The sequence below is a fragment of the Caretta caretta genome, chromosome 7 (genome assembly GCF_965140235.1).
Source record: "Caretta caretta isolate rCarCar2 chromosome 7, rCarCar1.hap1, whole genome shotgun sequence".
In the NCBI taxonomy this organism is placed as follows: Eukaryota; Metazoa; Chordata; order Testudines; family Cheloniidae; genus Caretta; species Caretta caretta.
Window position 1 is genome coordinate 86358094 of NC_134212.1, and position 20565 is coordinate 86378658.

The 20565-nt window shown below is 44.2% G+C and overlaps 1 protein-coding gene across 2 annotated transcripts; it reads right to left on the reverse strand.

The window, feature by feature from the left end:
* Positions 1–3414: 3414 nt before the first annotated feature.
* Positions 3415–17121, reverse strand: PLA2G12B (phospholipase A2 group XIIB). Of its 2 annotated transcripts, none has more exons than XM_048857533.2 (4): positions 16551–17121; positions 12299–12375; positions 10670–10835; positions 3415–5576 (listed from the first exon to the last, which is right to left on the reverse strand). In XM_048857533.2, exons 1-4 carry the CDS (start codon positions 16939–16941, stop codon positions 5458–5460), a joined length of 753 nt encoding a protein of 250 aa, XP_048713490.1. In that variant the 5' UTR covers positions 16942–17121; the 3' UTR covers positions 3415–5457. The 2 variants fall into 2 exon arrangements, with proteins under 2 accessions (XP_048713490.1, XP_048713489.1); XM_048857532.2 differs by having other exon boundaries at positions 12287–12375; positions 16551–17119.
* Positions 17122–20565: the final 3444 nt, after the last annotated feature.

A 20565-nucleotide genomic window follows, 5' to 3' on the forward strand; every position in this document is an offset into this window, starting at 1 on the left:
GCAGTAAAGATCAGCAAGTGTGCAGAAAGTAGGGACAGAGCCCAAGAGTGAGAGAGGAGGGAGCTACTGGGTTTGACTTTGTGTTCATGGGGTTTTCTGCAAATGAAATTCCTTTTGTGCAGTTTGGACCAGCACTGTTCAAGGTAAACAAGACTTGTGTACATTTGTAAATAAATAAATTGCACTAGAAAATCCCCTGAGTCTGTATCACCAATTTTTCTTCCAATTGGAAAGTGTCCGAAGTCCAGAATCTGTTATCGCTTGCAAATGGGCAACATTATAAAAGGGGATTACAACTCATATCCGCAGTATTCAGTTTCAGAGCTTTATTTCCGCCCGCAACCAGACTCAGAATACAAATTAGAGTTTAGCATTATTGATTTATTTGGTAGCTGTGATATTTCAAAAATGGCTTTAGCCTGTCTTCATGAATAGAGAGAGTCTGTGTTGGAAGAAGAGCAATAATGGAAAAATTGCTGGTAAAATAATATGAATAAGTGGAGAGACACTGTTGTTTTGATGTCTTATCTAACCACTGTGAAATAAAAAAAATGGAAATGTAACATACGTATTACCATATTTCTCCTCTGTTCCTGCTGAGTCACTTCTGTATTAGGATTGTTTTAGTAATTTTCTATTATAATTTTAACTTTTTTCAAACACCCAAATGTTTCTATTTCCTTATGTTGATAGAACCTGAGCTGTGAGATAAGATGAATTTTTCAACCTTCTTGCTGTGGAGAGATTTTTGTTTTGTTGCAGCTGTTAACCTAAAAGGTGTGGGCTTTTTGTTTCACTGTTGGGCACAGTAGCTGGTTCTTACTGAGAAACTGTGATCAAAATCTCCTTTCTGATCTGCAGCCTTTTATTGAAATTAATTGCAAAGTAAATGGGAGGAAAGTGAAAATCAGATTGAAAGTCTGAGCCGTAAATCTTTTCTTGGTTCTGGAAGAGTCTGCTTGGAATGTGCAATCTTAGCTGTGGCCTCTGGAAGTCCAGACTGAATCTCTCCTTGTACATTGGCCTCATCTCAACATCCCATACCTGAGCTCCAATAATGCTGCTCATATTGCTCAGCAATTCTTGTAGTTCATTTCATTTTTGTGTATGTGAATTAAGTGCTAGCTAAGGTGCTTTGTTGCCAGATCCCCGTTTATCAACAGAACAGGTAGGAGAGTAGCAGAAGCTTCGCTATACCACCCTATAACTGTCTCCTCTCTGACCTGGAGGGACTGCCTCTAGGAGCCTATGTTGTCATCAGGCCTTGTCCTCTCTGCTTAGATTTTGTAATTAAAGGTACCAGCTATTGTCATGGTTTGTGACATCACCTAGCCCCCATCAGATTGTAATAACTTTTGTCCTGTACCATGCAATGCCAGATTCACACTGGTGATCTGGACATGAAAGGGTTTAATCCCATTACCTGAGCCACCTAGTCTCCATAGCAGGTGTTCACTGCAGATAAACACAACACACAAGGCTATTTTTCCTCTCCTAATATTGCAAGGGGAGCTGAGACCACCAGTTTAAGTGTTCCCAGCTCCTGCCAGTTTGAAGTGCATGAGACTGAGTCCCTGCAGGATCCTTTCCTTGCAAATTTCCTATCTCCAACATTTGCAGTTTATTCTTAGCCTGCATTTGGGACTGGACTGTGCTTTGTTAACTTTACTTGCTCCCTTTATCATTCCTTCAGCCATCCCATAAACTATTCTCCTCCTTCATGGCTCTCCTAAAATTCCACTTTAGTCTGCTTCCACTCCTTGCCAACTTTCCTGTCTGACTAGAACAGACGAGCAAATCAGTCAGAATGCTCTCCAATTATGCAGGGATAATTTTTTAAAAACACGTGAGTGTCTCATAACAGAGCTGGAAGCTAAATGCAGCGTAAGCAGGCATTGTGCAAATTTACCCTATGTTGCTCAGCCAACCCCCCAGAGTCATAACCTGAATTGCTCACGGCTAGTCCAATTCTAAACTTCTGTGGTGCTGACTCACAACTGAGAGGCGGGTTTTTGATGTGCAGGATTGGAGCTGAACTAACTCATTTTCACAGATGTCATACAGTAAGTCAGAGTCTGAACCCAGAATTCCAGGAATAAAAGGCTAATTCATTAAATCATTGTACCAGTTACCCCTGCTATTATGATTTCAATGAAAATGCAGGGGATCCCATAAGAAGCTGTAACAGGCTGGCCTGCTCCTTTAAGGATCAGGAGGCTTGGAGCCAATCAGCCCTGTTCAATTAGTCCTGCCCTGCTATACCTGTGCAGGATGTGGGACTTAAGTGGAGAAAAGCCCAGCTGTGAAGGGCTGATTAGGGAGAGGAGCAAACACAGTGTTCCTAGCCTGCGGTAAGCTGCTTAGTCAGAAACTGCCTGAGGACTGTGGCTGACTAGAGCCCTTTGCAGGAGGATGGGCCTGGACTTCACTGGTGAGGGGCTCAGAGTCCAGGTGCCTGTTAGTGAGTGTTGAAACAGGCTGTGGTAGCTGGGACCTTAAGGAAGGAGCTGGGTGAAGTTTCCTTTGTTTTGTGCTCTTGTCCTTTCTCTAAAGGACTCTCTTACCCTGGGAGGGGTTGAGCCCTTGGATGCTGTTTGTCTGGAGGCCCAAGTCATCGCTCTGGCCAGGGTGGGCTGCAGAGCGTGGTGGGAGGCTGAGGCAGAGTAGCTGCAGTGCCTCACTACACTGTGAGAAGCGTGCTCTGAGGTGCTGAATTTTGTACAGAAGCATTTTAATTGGAGGGAAGATTTTAACTGGATCATTTGTAAACAAGAACTGTAAGTACTTCAACCCATATAAAAAGCTGGGAGGGGCAGTTGAGTGGAGCACAGGGTTGCTACCTTCATGCATCCATTGGGGGTGAGAGCAAAGAGGATGCAAGTTTTAGCATGTTGAACTGTAGTGAACATAGATTAATCTCAGTTCACCTCACACTAAAGAGCTGTGTGATGCTAAGCAGCCAGAATGGTTGTATTTCAGTGTCTCATCAGTGATCTCTGGCTAGGCTGTAGAACTCTTGAGTTGTCTTATGTCACGTAGCACATCTACTCCTCTTGTTTGGATCCTTTCATAAGATATTTCAAAAGCTTCATCCAAAAATAATTAAGGTGTTTTTTCCCCCCAAGTCAGTAAAAGGAAACTACACTGAAAAATGCAGGCTCAGTGGTCTTCCATGTATCGGCTGCAGTTTGTAAAGTGCTTTGGGGATGAAAGGTGCTATGTAGATCTAGAGGAAATATTTTTATTTGTGATATTCTCAAAGTACCAAAGCTTGGATGGAAAGGTTCCATTCAAAACCCCTCTGTTTATCCATTTTGTCATGATCTAGCGTGTCATTGCATGCTTGGGTCAGCTCTAATGTGTCACTGTAGAGATCTGCAATTTAAAGGTAGCTACTGAACATAATAAACAAGATATTTTTGCAAGTGATATTTAATTGTACGTATAAACTGACATTTAGAATTAACAATGGAATATAAAGTTCTCAGTGTCTGAAACCAGAAACATTTCCTCCCACACAACTCTCCCTACCCCTTCCACCCCAGACAAACTAGGGCTGACAATCAGGCCCTTTCTGCAGGAAACATTCTGATCGCTACTGGGCTGAACTTTGGCACTGTAATACTCACTGGCCAATGGCTTATCACCTGCTGAGAGGAACCTCTAATTTGCACTGATGAGATAAAAATGGCCCTTGCAAAGGGAGGTGAGGAATCCCCACACAACTCAGTGATATCACTTTTTATTACCTTAGTCTCATGTTTTCTAACAATAGCCTCCCGTTGCGGCAGACCATATAGGTTACATGTATAACACTTTCCAATGTGCGGCCAATAAGCCTGGCAAAAACAGGGACAGTAGTTTAAATAACTTACTGCTTACTGTTTTAAATAACTAAAACAGAATCTGTCAAAAAAAACAAAGTGTTGTAACTTCCACTGTGCAATGTGTAAAAGTGAATGGAAGACGGGGAGAGTGTGTGTGTGTGTAAAGTATAATATATATATACACACACAGGCATGTTTTAGATCCACTTATCTTGTATGGTACACACATCTTGGTAGAAAGAAAAGGAGGACTCGTGGCACCTTAGAGACTAACAAATTTATTTGAGCATAAGCTTTCGTGAGCTACAGCCCACTTCATCGAAAGCTTATGCTCAAATAAATTTGTTAGTCTCTAAGGTGCCACAAGTCCTCCTCTTTCTTTTTGCGGATACAGACTAATGCGGCTGCTACTCTGAAATCTAACATCTTGGTAGAAACTCCCTTGCAGCAGCAACAACAAACCCCAACAAAATTCCCTGGGGGGAGTGGGGGTAGTTTTTAAAGTCTATAAGAGAATCCTTTAACAGATTTAGATCTTAAACATGTTTGAAAAAATAAATCCGCTGGGATTGTTCATCTCTTTAAGTTAGCCATGTCCCTACCCAAAGGAGAGGGGGTGAAACCAAGCCCTGCCTTACCAAACATAGCCTGTACAGTACCATTCTACAAGGATGCCTGAAGATTTCCCAAAGTCCCATCAAATCCAACTCTTTGCCTCCTGCAAATCCCCCCTCCCCTTAAAAGGACACTGCTGAAGGTGCTTACTGGAGACTAATGTAATTTTTCCCTTTGGTTTTAAATTATGAAGGAGGAAAATAAACAGGTACAGCTGAATGGAATGGGGGTGGGGGGGAAGCTTATTCCTCTGCTGTGGAAATTATGGGCAGAGTCCTATATGTGTATAGTGTGGATGGTCTTTGTCCCAGTCTACCTTTGTGTGCACACGTGTATTGGAACTACTCAAAATCCTCGGCCATGTCCCCAGCCATAAATCATTCTCTTAGCAAACAAAAATCCTTGGTTATCTGAACAGTTTGGGGAGCCTCTAAACATTTCAGATAAGCGGGGTAGTTTGTATGTGTGTAAATAATGGGTCTGAGCCAAAACCCCAGAATGGGAAGAATTTTTCCACCCTGCCCCCAGATATCGTAGCTCATCTCATCTCATGTATTTGAATAATTTATTTAAAAGATGTAACTAGTGACTGGAACTTTGATGGCTAGTGGGAAAACTTGTTTTGCAGGGTGTATCAGTGAGAGAGGAAGTTGTTATACGTGTGTATAACATCTGCTGCAGAAACTACTTATTACTGTCTGCATTGCATTCTGTTTGCTCATCTTAATTGGTTTCAATAGAAAATTGGCATTAAAATAACCCACAATGATACACCTGGAAAGAGATGGGTCTGTTAGATTGGATCTGAGGTAGGCAGTAGCTGTCACTGCCTCTGACTGCACCCCTCCACCCCAAAGCTGTAACTGATGCATTATACACAGTGCAAAAATCTGCTCCTCCTGCCCCATACTATTATAACTTCTCCATTTCAGAGGGCTGATGGAAAATGGCTTGCTAAAGAGCTGCATCAGAGAGGGGATGCATTAGGTCATCTCTGGCTAGAGGTCTCTGCTCTTCAAAGTTCCTCTTTTTCTTCCTCATTACAAATGCAGGCGCTTCTTTGGCTGTTCATGAAGGGTCGGCAGCCCAGAGTCCAGACAGTGTTAAACACTGTATCTGCTACAGATTCACAAGCTGTCGGGAGGGAAAAGAACAGGCATGTAAGCAGCGGTCTCTCACTTTCATTGCTGATTAAAACAGCACCAGGACTGGCCTCCAAACCAGTTGTGGATTGTGTGGGGTACAGCAGTGTCTTTTTGCCTTTGTGTACAATTCTATTTCTCCCTGTCTGCTGGATTTAGAAGCCATTTTGTTCCCAGTGCTGCTGCAGTCCAGTCTCTAACAGCTGTGCTCTCTTAGACTTTCCTTTTGTTTTTTCTTGTTGAAAGTACATTATGCTCTTTATGTATGGCAATATAACAAGTGAGCTTCTCAAAAGATCTCTCTGTATCAACTCTTTCCTACTTCTCAGCCCTTCCATTTGACCATGGCCTTGTCTAAACTAAGCTTTTACCCTCAGGCTATTTCTCACATGGCTATATCATCATTACAGTCCCCTGGTGGGAGCAATAGTGTAAACAAGGTGCCAGTGATCATCAGCATTTGACATGGGTGTTATCTAGACCTGCTCTGAGCAGAGCCAGATGACACAGTAGTTAAAATGTCAAGCAGCCTGAAGTTAGGGTTGCCAGTTTTGGTTGGATGTATTCCTGGAGGTTTCATCACATGACAAAGTCTTTAATTAAAGATTAATATTAAATTCCTGGAGACTCTGGGACAATCCTGCAGGGTTGGCAACTCTAACAAGAGGCTCACTATTGAATTCCCCGGTCAGGCTGATAAATGAGTTAATACTAAATTCCACAGGGTGGTCATTTTCCCTGATGGGCTGAAGGCAATAAAATCAGTTGTTCAGAAATACACTTGGTAATAGATAGGCAGAGTTCTGAACACCTGTGCTAGTAAATTTGGATCTGCCAGTCAGTAACCTTTTGGGGGGGAATTCTCCCACATTCCCCCCCTCCCGCCCCTGCCCATTAACTGCCTCAGTCACTCAGAACGTCACATCTAATGACCTCTGACTGAGGAGGGCTGTTCACAGCAACTTCTGAGCTACTCATGGAGCTAGGGCTTGTGAAAGTGTCCCTTGCAAACACAAGTTCCCAGGGACAGAGATTGCTGCTTCCCTCCAAGTCCACAAGGGGAAGCAAGGGGTCTAGCATGCTACACTGCAACTCAGCCACTAAGCAGTCCAAATCTATGCCCAGAATGGGTGTTTCTCTGCTCATCTCTTTGCATCTCAGCTCCAGGAGTGCCCCTTCCTGCCCACCGATCCAACCAGCTTTGCCAATTTTCCTTTTGTTCATTAATCTGACACAGGATTATCCCAATCCCAGGAGCACTAACCCCAGCCAAATCCCGACACTCCTTCCAATCCTCTTTCCAAACTGCCCCATTTGTCTTTCTTTCCCATTTTTGGCTTTGCACCTGCTAGCAAGCTGCCATCTGCTTAGGCCAGTCTCTCACTACTTGTGTTCCAGACACTCTCCTCCAAATCAGTTTTCAACACACATTTGTGATGCCTTCCAATGCTGAGCTCCCTCCTAGACTCAAACTACTATCTCACTGTCTTTCTGAATTGTATTATTGTTTTTGTTAATTTGTTTAACCACAAAGGATACTTAGTCCTATATAAATCTGTCTGTGCGTTTTTAATATGCCTTTGGCTGAAGTATCTAAGCACTGCAGAGAAAGGAAGGTTCACATTGATTCTGCCAGAGAAACCCAAATTCTCTCTTCACCTCATCTTCGTCTATAACCCATGCATGCTTGTTTATGTGGTTGTTTTCTGCTGCCAGGGAGCTCCCACAGCATGGATACCCTCCACTCAGAATACTTTGTCTGCAGCCCACAGGAATTTCATCTCGATAACCATGAACTTCAGTGTCCATACCTGTCACCTATGCCTTGTTGGAAGGTGGAGGGAGAAGTTGTCACCAAGACCATGTAGGTCTCCGTTATTAATTGCCTCACAGATCAGGATTGGCACCTTGAACTGGATCCAGAATTCGATCAGGAACCAGCGCACTTCTTTGTTGAAGTGCGCCCCACCAATTCATTTCACTTAGCAGCTGGGCTTAAGTATAATGAACTGTAGCTTCCATGTGGCCTTTGCCAACTGTCCCAAGTAAGGTGAACTGCAGAAGTCCAGCCTGGATATGATGAAGGGATGTGACACTGGGCTAACTGAAGATGAACAAAGGCATTTCTGGTTACTGTCACTATTTGGGTGCCCAAGTAGTGCAATTAACCCAACAGGACCACTAGACTGTCCATTGCCTTGACTATCTGATGCACACTCACAATAGAGGTGAAGCCACAATTACTTATTGCTCCTCAAATTGTCCCTGCTCTGTTAATATTGCCTGTATTGTATTAAAGTGCCAGGAGCTGATTCCTAGCTAAGTTTGCGGCTGTTTCTAGTAAATATTTCTACTTTTAGTCACCTCCTGAAATTCACAAAAATGGTCATATCAGCCTCAAAATTGGTAGGCTATTTCTGAGACAGGCTTTAAATTTCTCTACCAACTTTGAACAAAATCAGACAAAGGGTTCAGGAATGGATACCCTAAAAACAGTCATTCATGAGAGCTCCGGGTTTTAATGTTGTCTTTTTGTTTTTTTTAAAAAAGACAGCCATGGAGGCAGCAAGAACCTAATTTACTGGACTTCCTAGCAGTGAATGATGACTGCACCAGTGTTTCATAGTTAAGAGTCACATTAATCTTTTGATTAAGAACATTTATTAAGGAAATTTGGTTTCAGCAAACAATCATAAGGTCTTTGGCAGTCACTCTCGGAGCATATTCTGGACAACTGCACTAGAAGGAGTCTGAAAAATATTAATATGGGGATTGTGAACACCTGCCATGTGGCACTACCAAAGGAGGCCCAGTGACATGAAGAGGTGCACTCGGAGGTATTTCAGGAGCAGGTGGGGAAGCATAGCACTTCCCTCACTTCCCAATTAAATGAGCCTCCTGTGGCTAGCATGCTAGGGATATATCTACACTACAGCGGCACAGCTATGGTGCTTCAGCAGCACTGTAGTTTAGGTCCTATGTCAATGGAAGGGGTTTTCCAACATAGTTAATCCATCTCTCTGAGAGATCGTAGCTAGGTTGATGGAAGAGTTTTTTTTTTTTTCCATCAACCTAGCTCTGTGTACAGTAGAAGTTAGGTTATGTTGCACAGAGCATGACATTTTTCACAGCCCTGATGTAGCTAGGTCCATCTAATTTCAAATGTAGCCCGGCCTCCCGTCTCAGAAGCCACATGAGGTTTGCTGGCAGGAGAAGGAGGAAAGCTGTGTGTACTGTGTTTCTAATTTAAACTCCACCATTCTAGGAAGGTGATATACACTCAAGCAGGGCCAGTGTAACCACTAGGCGAACTGGGCGACCATCTAGGGCACCAAGATTTGGGGTCGCCAAAAAGGGCTCCAGCAGGATGGGTGGCGATGAGCTCACAGGTGGGAGGTGGCCAGCTGGAGGGGGAGCGGGTTTGGGGTCACCCGCTGTGCTGATCACTCTCCCTCTGCAGGTGCCACCCCTGTGCCCAGCCCCGGCTTTTCTGGACTCGAGGAGATGAGGTGGGAGGCAGGGAGGGAGCACTGGGCGCCTGGGCTGTGGGGGCGGGGCAAGGGGGAAGGCTCAGGCTGCCGGGGAGGGGGCTCCATGTGCTGCCTGGGGGGCTCTGCCCCATGCGAGGGAGGCAGGGGCCTGCTGGTGCTGAGAGTTCGGGGGGGGGACGGACCCTGTGTGCCAGGCTCTGCGGGGAGGGGTGGCGTGGCTGGTTGGGCTGGGGGAGAAGCGGGGGGGGGGGGCTGTATGCCAAGCTCTGGAGTGGGGGGGGAGGGTCAGGTGGGCTGGCCAGGCTGAGGCACGGGCAAGCTGGGCCGGAGGGGGCTGCGTGCCACGCTCTGGAGATGGGAGCCATGTGCCAAGCAGGGCTGAGGGGGGAGAAGGCAGAGAGGGGTCAAGGGGGGTCTGCTTGTCTGGCTGGGCACTGTGACGGGGCGGGGGGGGGCTGTGTGCCTGGCTGTGGGGGATCTTTGTGTGCTGGGCTAGGCTTTGGGGGGGAGGTGTGGAACCAGCGGGCCAAGCTGGCTGGGCAGGGGACTGTGGAGTGCACTGGCCCAGGTTTTGGGAGAAGGTGGGGGGGGGGGGGGGGATGCTGTGTGGCTTGCCAGGCTCTGGGGGTTGATGCTGCTGCATTATTTTGCTAATACTTTGTGTCAATTGTGTGAGAGTCCTGGGGGAGGGGGGGTGGGGGCGCAAGGTGGAAGTTTTGCCTAGGGCGCAAAATATCCTTGCACCGGCCCTGCACTCAAGCCACTGAGATGTGCCTGTAACTTTCACTTGATTTGTGAAGGAATCTGTATTTAGCTTCAGCCAACCTCTGTTTCTCAGACATTGCGGCAGGTGGGAGATGATTTTTTTGTCTCCATTTCAGGATTAAGAGAAGATCAGCTGGGTGGGTGTTGGCATCTCAGTGGCATTACCCTCTCTGGTGTCTCATTCTCCCTGTCCCCTCCCCCACAGTGGCTTTACTCGGATGTAAAGATTAATAAAGAAGAGGTGGCAGCCCATATGGCCAGCTTCAACTCGACCCAAATCAAGAATGGTAGAGAGAGTTTGAACCTTGAAATTGGGGCTTATAAATGTATTGTTAATAAGAACCTTTTGTCATAAAGTTAAATACTGTGGAAAAATGTAATCCCTTTCTAAAACATTAACACTGAGACTTTTAAATCTGCCTAAGGGATTTGGACACCCAATTCCCATTGGAAAGTAATAACTGATAATCCCCATAGGTGGCTCTGAAAATCCCACCCTAAGATAAAAATGAACAGCTTGGGGCTGTTTTGTTTTTAAAATATTAATAAACTTCAAACATAAAAGCATGTGAGGTAATTGTCTGGGACAGCTCTGTTTTAGAGAGGAGGGAGGCAATGTTCAAGCCAAAGTTAGGGCGAGCTCAGCCTCATGATCGAAGCGTATGTCACACGTGATTGCCGCTCAGCTGTGGCAGTACTATGTCCTACTGCAGTTGCAGCAAAACCCTGCTGCCATATTGGAGGAAAAGGACCCCCTGCTACCGCTCCTCTGGAAAATGGGGCTGGAGCCACCTGGCTCCCGCAAGAGTGGCTTCCGTGCAAAACTCACCTTCAACCTTGGAGACAAAACCAAGGCTCCGTTTGAGATCTGAGCAGATGGCGTGGAGGCACCAGCGGAATTTAGCATCACAGCGGTATTTGTTCGCTCCACAGGTGTCATAACAAACATCCAGCTGGTTGCAGCACTTAGTCATGGCAGGGATACCTAAATCCAGCTGGAGGCAGGGGAAGAGAAAGGGAAGACAGCACTGCTCAGGCATTGTACTTAGCGAAGGGTCTATCCTCCTCTCCAGGGGTGGTGATGCCCCTCTTTCCCCAAAGCTTCTGCTGTACAATTCCAGTGTTAATGCTGTGGTTGGAACAAACAGAGCTGTAAGGTCAAGAACAAATACACTCTGGATTTTTGGTTTATACTCTCCCATTAGTGAGTGTGTTGTTTCTAGTAATACCTATGAGTTACACATGGGCCTGTTCATATCAAGGTGGGCATGAAGTTCTTATTTTCTAAATTACTTATTAGAAACTTTCTCTTCCACATTCCAGAGGTGTATAGGGGTCTAGTTTCCCCTCCTTGCTTCTAACGCTCATGAATGCACATGCATGCAGGAGATGACAGAAGCCTCTAGAGAGGTTTGTGATGATGTCCAGTTTAAGGAACTAATATAACTTCAAAAATAGCCCACAAGGGATTTTTTTTTAAACAGAATCTTAATTGGTGCAGACCCTGGTGGGAACAGAAATAGGCTAATGAGCCAGCCTGGCTCTTAGAGGCTCTTAAAGAAACCATTCTCATGGTATAGATTAACTTTGATTTCATTAATTGCTTTAAAAATAACCGTGATACAAAGCCTGTACACAAGTTGAATTTAGTACTCAATATTGAGGAGGGGAGCAGTAGAAAGGGACCAAAGGGCTGCACAGTGGGAGATTTATGACAGCAAACACCAATTTGCACCTGTAAATAGGCTTTAGAGGGAACACCAGGCATTGCCATGTATCTCTAAGCTTCCAGTAATTGAACTGCCTTACACTGAATGTTCCAGGGTGATGGACCCAGTTAAAAGTGCATGATACTTATCTGGGTTTCCATTAAGTGGGTTCTATTGCACCAGCGCTCCGTAGCCAAGGCATGGATTGCCATGTACCTTCTGAACTGCTTCCCTGATGCAGTCATTTGCTTCTCCTGCATTTATCTGCTAAGTAGACTTTATCCTCCAATAAATACTAAGACAATTGGAGTTTCATATCGTGCATTCACACATGTAATTCCCATTGACAGGATTATTCATCCACTGCAAGCCGCAGCCATCAACATTTGGGAGATGATTGCTCTGCTGGTTAGCAAATCAGATAGTAAATTAAATGGATATCCTTAAAGTTACATTTTCCTTCACTTGCCATCGTAGACAGCCATCTCCTTGGCAGACCCCAGGCAGATAATTTAGTACTGTAATATGATATGACTGACTGTCTCAGCAATATTTGAGCAGTATCCTCACCTTTCCCAAGAGCTGGCTGCAGCCAGGAAAAAAATACAATAGTTATCATACCAATAGCCCATGTCCTAGCTTGACCACATTCTTCACTATTTAATATCTTTTTTAGCTGATTATTCCGGTTAGTGAATTATTTCATGGGGGAAGTAGATGTTAGCAGCAGTACATACGCTTTCTGGTACCTTGAGACCAAGGAAGTAGGAGCTGCAGCCATTGGGCTCCTGTGGCTTGTAGTTCGGTCTGGGCATTGGAGCCTTCCCTTGAAAGACAGAGAAATGTGAAAAGTTAGGGGTGTGAGATTGCAGTGGTGTCAAACTTAGAGGTAAGCACATTCTTTGGCAAACCAAAAGCAAAGAACAAGAAATATTGTACTACGAGTGTCTTAAATACACCCTCCTATAGGCATCCTGGCTCCACTGAACAACCAGGGCATGCCCAGACAGAGGACCATCACCCACCTAATCTCTTGTCTTTAAAAAGAGAGGCATAAGCTGCTCCTTTCAGATCAAGTGAAACACAGTACAGCACTCCCTGAGGACCTGGTTGTACCTCCCATAAACATTCACCCTTTACGAAGAGCCATGTCATTCCTGGATTCCAGTGTTTACAACCTGGTCCAGTCCTCCTCCTGGACAGTTACCAGTCTGTTGTAAATGGACCCAAACACGAGTCCCATATGTCTCTCTAAATCAGTTGGGTCTGGGCTGAGTCTAGTTACTATTTCTAGCTCTGGGTCTCCAGGTCACATTCCCAGGCTCTGAGTCCTTTGTCTGAGTCCTTCTTGGGGACACAGGACTCTGCATTCCAGCTGCCTCAGACCTCCTGAGCCCCCCAGTCACTTCCACATGGTCCACCTGGGCGATATTCAAGGAGTAAAGAGAGGGGACATCCAATTCTGTGTAAATGTTGGTAATCGAGCCCTCCACAATGGAGTTAAAATGTCACCCTGCTGCTTATTTCTTTCAGCAGAGACTTGGGACAGCGCTGGCCCACTAGCATTGGATTCTCAAGCCCTGGGCATGTTAGACTACACTGCCCATTTTCACACAGACCCATTTGGTACTGTGCTGGAAATCATGACTTCTATGGCTCTTAAGTGTTAAAATGGGTCCCTTGGGAAAACTCTGAAAAAGAGGCAATGCCATGCAAAATGCTGCAATGCCTGCCTGCCTGCCCACCCACAGAGCCTGGCGTCTGAAATGTGAGCATGGCTCTTCATTTTTCACCATTGACTTGCCTAAAGAAATACCTTACTATCCCTCCCAATATTTTTCAGCTAACAACCACATAACCATAACCCCTACCCACCCCCATTTTGGGTTATATGTCACATTGTGCATTCCCAGTCCTCCATAATACAGCCCTCTGCTGGTGAGAAATCCACTAAGAACCATGTCAGTTGGCAGCCAGGAGAAGAGAGATTCCAACTGCAGAAAGCCTGGAACACTCTCATCAGCATAAGATGGATATGGCCTTTCCCAGTAAGTCCTGACCTTCATTTTGGCAATACAGACTATTAGCAGCGTTACTAGGCTGAAAAAAAGAGCAGCAGGCAGAGTTTGTAACAGTTGCCCTGGGAAGAAGAGACCAGATCTTCAATTCCTGATGTAGTTGCAGATGGCTGGCCTAGGTCAAGGGATTCTGCTTTTATTCTTCCTGTGAACAAATTATTTTATCTCGGGTTTTGGATTCTGCCGCCCCCCCAGTTTGCAGCTTCAGATGCCTGAATTGGGGGAGAAAGCATGGACAAATAGGACTGCATGGATCATCAAAAACCTCCAGGATGTCCTGCCAATATTTCAACAAGGGACTGTGCTAATTCCCCTGGGACAAGTGATTAGTCACAGGCTAAAGGGGAAACACATGCTAGCAGAGAGGAGAGTGAAGGAATCTACTTGTTTTGTTTTAAAGGGGAAAACAAATACTTTCTCATGACTACAAACAAGGAGGGAGGTTACATTATGTACCAAACAAACATCTGCATTTTTTTGCTGGAAATGTTCCTGACGAATATAGAGTTATTGATAGTACAGGAAATATCTAGTGTGAATTCTTGAATGGCAGGTATGGATGTTTGAGTGCCAAAACCTCATAGGGCACCTGTGGGTAAAGAAGGCTGGGGTTTTTTTAAATAACTACCATTTGGTCCATTCCAAAGCCAAAATTTTGCTCTTTGGAAATCTTTCTGAGACAGTGGTTTAGGTGATCCTGGCAGACAAAGGGGGAACCTGTCAGGCAAGGATCTCACAGCAATCTTCCCTTTGCTCTGAAGGCAGAATTTTTAACATGGGGCTCCCAGGGTCTCCCTCCAGCACTTCATCTTCTAGAGGAGGCCTAAAAGACCTTAACAAGGAAATGTCTTCTCCCCACCTTGCAGGGCATCCTGAGCCTTTATTGAAACTAACAATTGTTCACCCTTAACATAATTATTTTAACAAGAACTATGCTCTCCATGGATTTGAGCCACTCTGTTCTGTGGGCACCTGATTGTCATTTCACTTACATGGAGATACCATGGTATGTCAAAGCATTTTCTTCTGATTCTTCTGTGTGAGGGGGGAATTAGGCCCATTGTTATGCAGGATCAGGTCCTAAACTGCTTTCCTACTATCTGAAACTCCTCTTGAAGTAGTTGGGACTTTTAGGTACACACACACACTACAGGACTGGAACCATAAGGCTTTGTGAAACCTAATCTGAATACAACTGTCTTCTGTTCCAGTATATTTAAACACTTCCCTGGATAGTGGCAGTTATGGCTGTCGCACAGGAGCTCTCTTTATGGTTCATCAGACCCACAGGCTGCCACTGTCACAAAGCCCTGGCCTCAGTTTGTTGGCAGTTTGCCTGCCAGATTCTCTTCCCCCCTACAGCCTTTAGAGGTAAGACCTTCCTTGTGACAAATCTCCTATGTTCTTTAGCACAAGTAGGGCAACTGATTTCCCAGGGGGCTGTTTATATTCAAGGATGCTTTCACCTACAGACATTTTAGACTACATCCAAGAAGCTTTCACCTACATTCTGTCTCAAAGACAAACTGATTTGTACCTTTTTTTTTTTTTTTTAAATCTAAAGCCTAAGACACACAACTGTCTGGAACAGACTGAGTGTTAAAGGTTCTTGTAATAGTGACAACAGATCTTATTTACCCTCCAGTTCTCTCAGTCCCGCCTCCCCTCATTATTAATCTTAGAACTAAGAACTGCTGAATAATTAAACTCTGACAGCTGCAGAGATTGCTGTAGCGTGCCTGGTCTGCTGCTTGTATGAGTCATTTAGAAACTCCACCTACCAAGCTGATAGATTTGTACAGCTAGAGCCAGAAAGACCCCTTACTCCTTGTGCCTGCAAGGGCTTGGCTGTCTAACCAAACTGGGATGGGCAGGAAAGAAAGCTGTCTTGCTGATTCTGAAAGTTCCCTGGATTATGGGGGGCAAATCAGAGTTACATCTGTCCTAGGGTGACCTGCTGTTCCTCTGACCTCAGAATGGCTGAATCTAAGAGTATAAACTTGATACATGTTAAAGAAGCAAACAGCATGACTGGGGGTTATACAAAGTCCTTTATTTCTTCATGTTTTGGGCCCAAAGTGTGTTAAGGGTTGGTCCCTTATTCTGGGGTGTCTTTGGCCCCTCTGCTGAAGAGTTGTCCCCTACTTTGGGGCCCGAGATGACTGAGAACTGCAGTGTGTTAAGACACCCATGTTCTCTCCTCTTCCCTTCCCTTATCTCCCAGTAGCAGGAAAAGTCCAAAGGAGTCTTTACCCTTTAGGGAAGCCCTTAATCTTCAGTGTGGGGCAAATTGGCCCTTGGCCATCCCAGGGTGGGGGAAGCACAAGCTTCCCCACTGTGGTCTCTCTATACCAGGCTTAGTTATCAACACAGGGTTGAATTCTAGCCCCCCCTCCTCCTCCCTACCTGCTGGTTAGTTTCTGACTTGCTAACTCAGTGTTAGACTGAGAGTTGCCCTTTGTTTTAAGGAATTCTCTATCAATGAAAGTGTCACGAACAGAATCCATCATAGCTCAGGGGAAAGGCTGTAAGTTTAAAAACAAGCAAAGGGGAGTTTGAAAGGAAAAAGGTCGGGGGGGAAAACCCACCAAGAATTCTGAGGAGGAAGCGGAGAGTTAAAGAGGCAGCACCAAGGACTCCATTAGTATCAATTTAGAAAGCTAATGGAGTGTGGACAGTACTGGGACAGCAACATGCAGAATTCAGTCATAAGTCCTAGAAACAGATACAGAATGTACAAGATTTGTGTCTCCAGAGAATATCTGTTGCATTCACCCTTCCCATCTTCTGGCTCAAACCCAAAACGGATATAGCCAGTATCTTACTAGTAAGAACTGTTAGTTAGGCCTGAAATAGGTGTACCAGTTCACAGGACAGGTGCCTGAACCCCCAGGACCCTATGGAAAGGAAAGAAGCCACTTACCATATCTACATCTGTACTGACAAACCCCATTTTTTCCTCCTAGCAACTCTAAAAAAGAGTCAAAATAGCCATTAACGGTTTCAAAGCCATCTCGGATAGTCCCAATGCCCCAGTCTGCTGAAGATGATTCCTCTGGGGCAGCTTGGTTGACTGAGTTGTCTGGGGTTACTTCTTCGTTGCATCTTCCTAGACTCAGGGCCAGGCACAGAACCACTGTCTTGACAACTTGCTTCATCTTGCAGTCAGACCAAACAAATCCAGGCTCATGAAACTCTAATGCACAGACATGTAGTGAGGTGGAAATAGGGCTGGGTTGTTTCGAGTACAGGGCATGTATACTCCCCTCTCTGATGGACTTTAAACACTGCTGTGGTAGCCAAAGTGAGGTCATAGCAATTAAAGAGTGCAAAGGTCAGACAAAGTGGAGATTCGGTCCAAGTTCAGCTCATAAAACAGGAGAGTGGAGGACAGTTGTGTAATACTTTGAAATGGTTCAAACACCTCAGCATGGGGCACTTATCCAGTTTGGATGGGGTAGAAGAGACTGTCCCTCTTTCAAATGACGCTGTCGGAGCATGCTATCACACCATGCTTCTATTCATCAGCGATTGGTAGCTAGTCATGAGTTCAGTGAAACACCCCTTCTGCTAGTGCATTAGACAGATGGCCACAAAAGCTTTCCTGGGTTTTTGTTTCTTTTTAAATCTTCCTTTTCTTGGGAACTGGGGTGTGGATTTGTGTATCCGCCTCTAGACTTTCTATGCTAAGACAGTGGGGCAAGTGCCTAAGCAACAAGAATGTCCCTGGTGGAGGCTTTTGTGGTCAGGTAGACCAGGGACTGGGCCTTCCATGAGGCCAAATTTTGCAGTCAGGGCATCTTCCATAGCACCCTGGTTCTAACGCTCTCGTAAAGCTACTTTACGGCATTCTAACAGATGAATGACCAGTCTCCTTCTGCTTTTGCTGGGACTCCTGCAGTGGCTGGTGTGGCAGTAGTCTGACCAACTTTACACCAGAGGGGGATTCCTAAGGATCTCTTATGGTGTCTCCCATAAAATGGTCTTGGGGCACCTGTAAATCTTTGTTATAAAAATAATGCAATATACTGTCAGCCTTGCTTGCATAAATGTAACAGACCAGCAATAAGTGACCCATAACATACACGTAACTTTATTTTTATATATATAAAATAAATAACGTGTGGCACTTAACTGTACCTGCTAGGGGCTCCATTCTACAGCATTATTGTTCCTCCTGGTTCTGTTCTGGTATCAGTTTAAGCTTTTGCAGAAATTAAACTTATTTAAATCAATGCTTCTAAACCCTCTGGTTACAAAAAAGCCTCCTTCCTAACATGACCCAGTGGAGTGCTGTCTTCCTGAGTCTGCAAGCAGCCTGAAGTGTTAGCGATCCCACTAATTTCAGTAGGGTAGTAAACGCCTAGGGCCAGATTTTTTTTAACAGCTCATCTCCCCTGTAGGCACTGAAATAAGTGACTTCCTTACAAGCCTCACTGGTAGTTTAAATTTTCTTTATAGGATATAATAGAGAACTTCAATAACCTTTCACTGCAGTCTGAGCCTGCAAATGTCTTTCCCAAGTAGTCATTGCTCTCACAAAGCAGTAGCAGCAGTGGGTGTTTGACTCTGAGTAAAGATCCATTGAGAAAAGCAGTTGTAGGACTGGGCTATTTGTTCACTCTGTGTTTTAAGACATTCCTAAATGGCTTGAACTACTGATGACAAATGAAGAACGACCATTCTCCTTGCTGTTTTGCTTTGTGCTTCATCAGTAAATGTTGATACAATGAAAACCAGGTTCAAGTAATCACATCTTTCTCTTTGTAATGTATAGAGCAATTCAAGTATCTGAATGATCTTCCTGCACAAAGTACTAGACTCTTCTCCCCCCACCCCCCATGCTCTTACAGCCCTTTTGAAAAGTCCTATAGAATTTATCATGCATGAACAAATAGGAATAACTCTAAAAACCTATAGAAGCATTGGATGACTGGTGCTGTGATGTTATGCCTAATACCATACCTTTCAAAGATAGATCTGGGTATGACTCTAGAACTCTATGGCATTCCTTCTGAGTACCAAACAGTTTGGGAGGTAGGGAATAATTCACCCTGACTCACAAGCTGGCTGTTGCCTCTATGGCCTTTGCAGTTCAGTGCAGCTGTCACTGAAACTAGCATTTAGTGTAGAGGAAAAGTGGTGAGGAAACAATGTCTAACATACATAGTGAACTGATTCTTCAAAACTACTGCAGGTGCAGATCCAGATTCTTTAGTTCTGAGCTCACCTGTGTCACCTTCTAATAGCCGTGGCCAATGGGACTGTAGTGTATCACGTTTGTTTCTATGTTTCCTTCCTCTCCTGCCTTAAGAATTACTTCCTTCAATTCAACAAGCTATAGCAAAGTTCTGAAACAATGGAAAAGTTGGCAAGTAGTGCAGATCCACCAAGGCAACCATCTTGAAGAATCACTGTTAGTTGCTTACTGTACTATTTTTCTTTAAGCACTGCCTACTCCCCAAGTTGTAGATCTGATTTTAAAAAGGTAAATCCAGCTGGAATTGCTGTGCTCCAGGTAGACAGGGTGGCACATGTATTAACTAAGAGCAAAAGAGACAAGTGTGTCAATTTGTACAATAAAAGCGAACTATGTATACTATTCATAGCACTTGGTTTCTTGCTTGCTACAGTAAATAACTTTAATGCATCTTCAGAGTCCATGTGGAACAACATATATTGATTATCTTTTCAATTCAACAGCCACTTGAAGAAATATTTTTGGTTCAAGAGTTGCTACAGTCTAACAGTAAAAATACTTAGATTTAAATGGCGACTTTTAAATATACAGTCAGTTTTGTTAACAGGGTCCAGCTCTACAGGCAACCCAAACAATACAAAACTGTTAGGCAAGAGACTATGAAAATGAAACCACTTATCATATTTGTACTGTCCAAACTGAGACTAATGCAGAAAGTAAACTGAAAGTTTAATAAATCTAACTTTATTAGTCAGATCCACAGGTGATGTGAATTGGTTTAGTTCTGTTTACACTAGCTGAAGATCAGCTTCAGTTTTGATATATTGCTCTCTTTATTTAGAGAAACCCTAAAACTTGACTGGAATGAGTGCAGCTGTGTTATAATTGTGGAATACAAGTCACAGTTTATCCTCATAGTGGTTACTACAGTAATGCAACCATCAGAACATGTTTTAAATCTCATAATGGTAGAGTGAGCAAAAGCATGGCTAGTGAGGTGAGACAACATAAACCGCCTCAAACAAATTAAGAATTACTTGACACTTTAAAAAGCTACATTCTTTGAGGGTCCAATTCTGCCCATGTGGCTTTACAACTCAACTTCAAATGTAGCTGCCTTTGTGGGCAGATCTGGATCCATAAGACTTTGGTTAGACAGCTGAGGAGTCTCATGGACCTATACAGAGAGGAATGGCTCAATGAGTTATCGAAATGAACTGTGCATTCCTCCTGCTGTAGAGACTTTAAAAGTCAAGCTATGCTATCATAATGTGTGACTGGGTATACATAGAACCATTCCTGTGCATTCACTTTGTTGTAGTTGAGTGAAGATTCATTTGAACTACAGACCTGTCACCCAGAAAGACTGGTTTGAGAATCTAGCTTCAGTGTAACAAAAAATTAGCATCTTAACAGGATTACAGTATGCAAATTGCCTGTACAAGTGGGATGAACTGAATTACCTCTGATGTCCAAATCCCTTCTTAGAGAGTAGCAGCAGGTACAATAAGGAATAAATAGTAGAAGCCACATTCTGGGACAGGTAACAGCAGACTAATGCTTTTGATAGTGTACATAACTTCCCAAATTGTAAACAAGGAATATGGACAAGAAACTACATTTGGATATCTTTCACAACACATCCTTCCTCTCGAGTTGCCCTGTTGTATGTAGCCACAAAGAGAAAAATGACTGCAAGAATTTCATAGGGTGTAGTGAAGTACTATTTAAATACCAC

Bases quoted from the DNA above. Each gene is read 5' to 3' on its own strand.
- PLA2G12B (XM_048857532.2), bottom strand. From the start codon at position 16,941: ATGACCTCACTTTGGCTACCACAGCAGTGTTTAAAGTCCATCAGAGAG. The intron at 12,376-16,550 runs GTAAGTGGCTTC...CTGTCTTTCAAG, and splicing joins TCAGTACAGATGTAGATATG to GGAAGGCTCCAATGCCCAGA. The intron at 10,836-12,286 runs GTATGTACTGCT...CCCTGCCTCCAG, and splicing joins GTCTCAAGGTACCAGAAAGC to CTGGATTTAGGTATCCCTGC.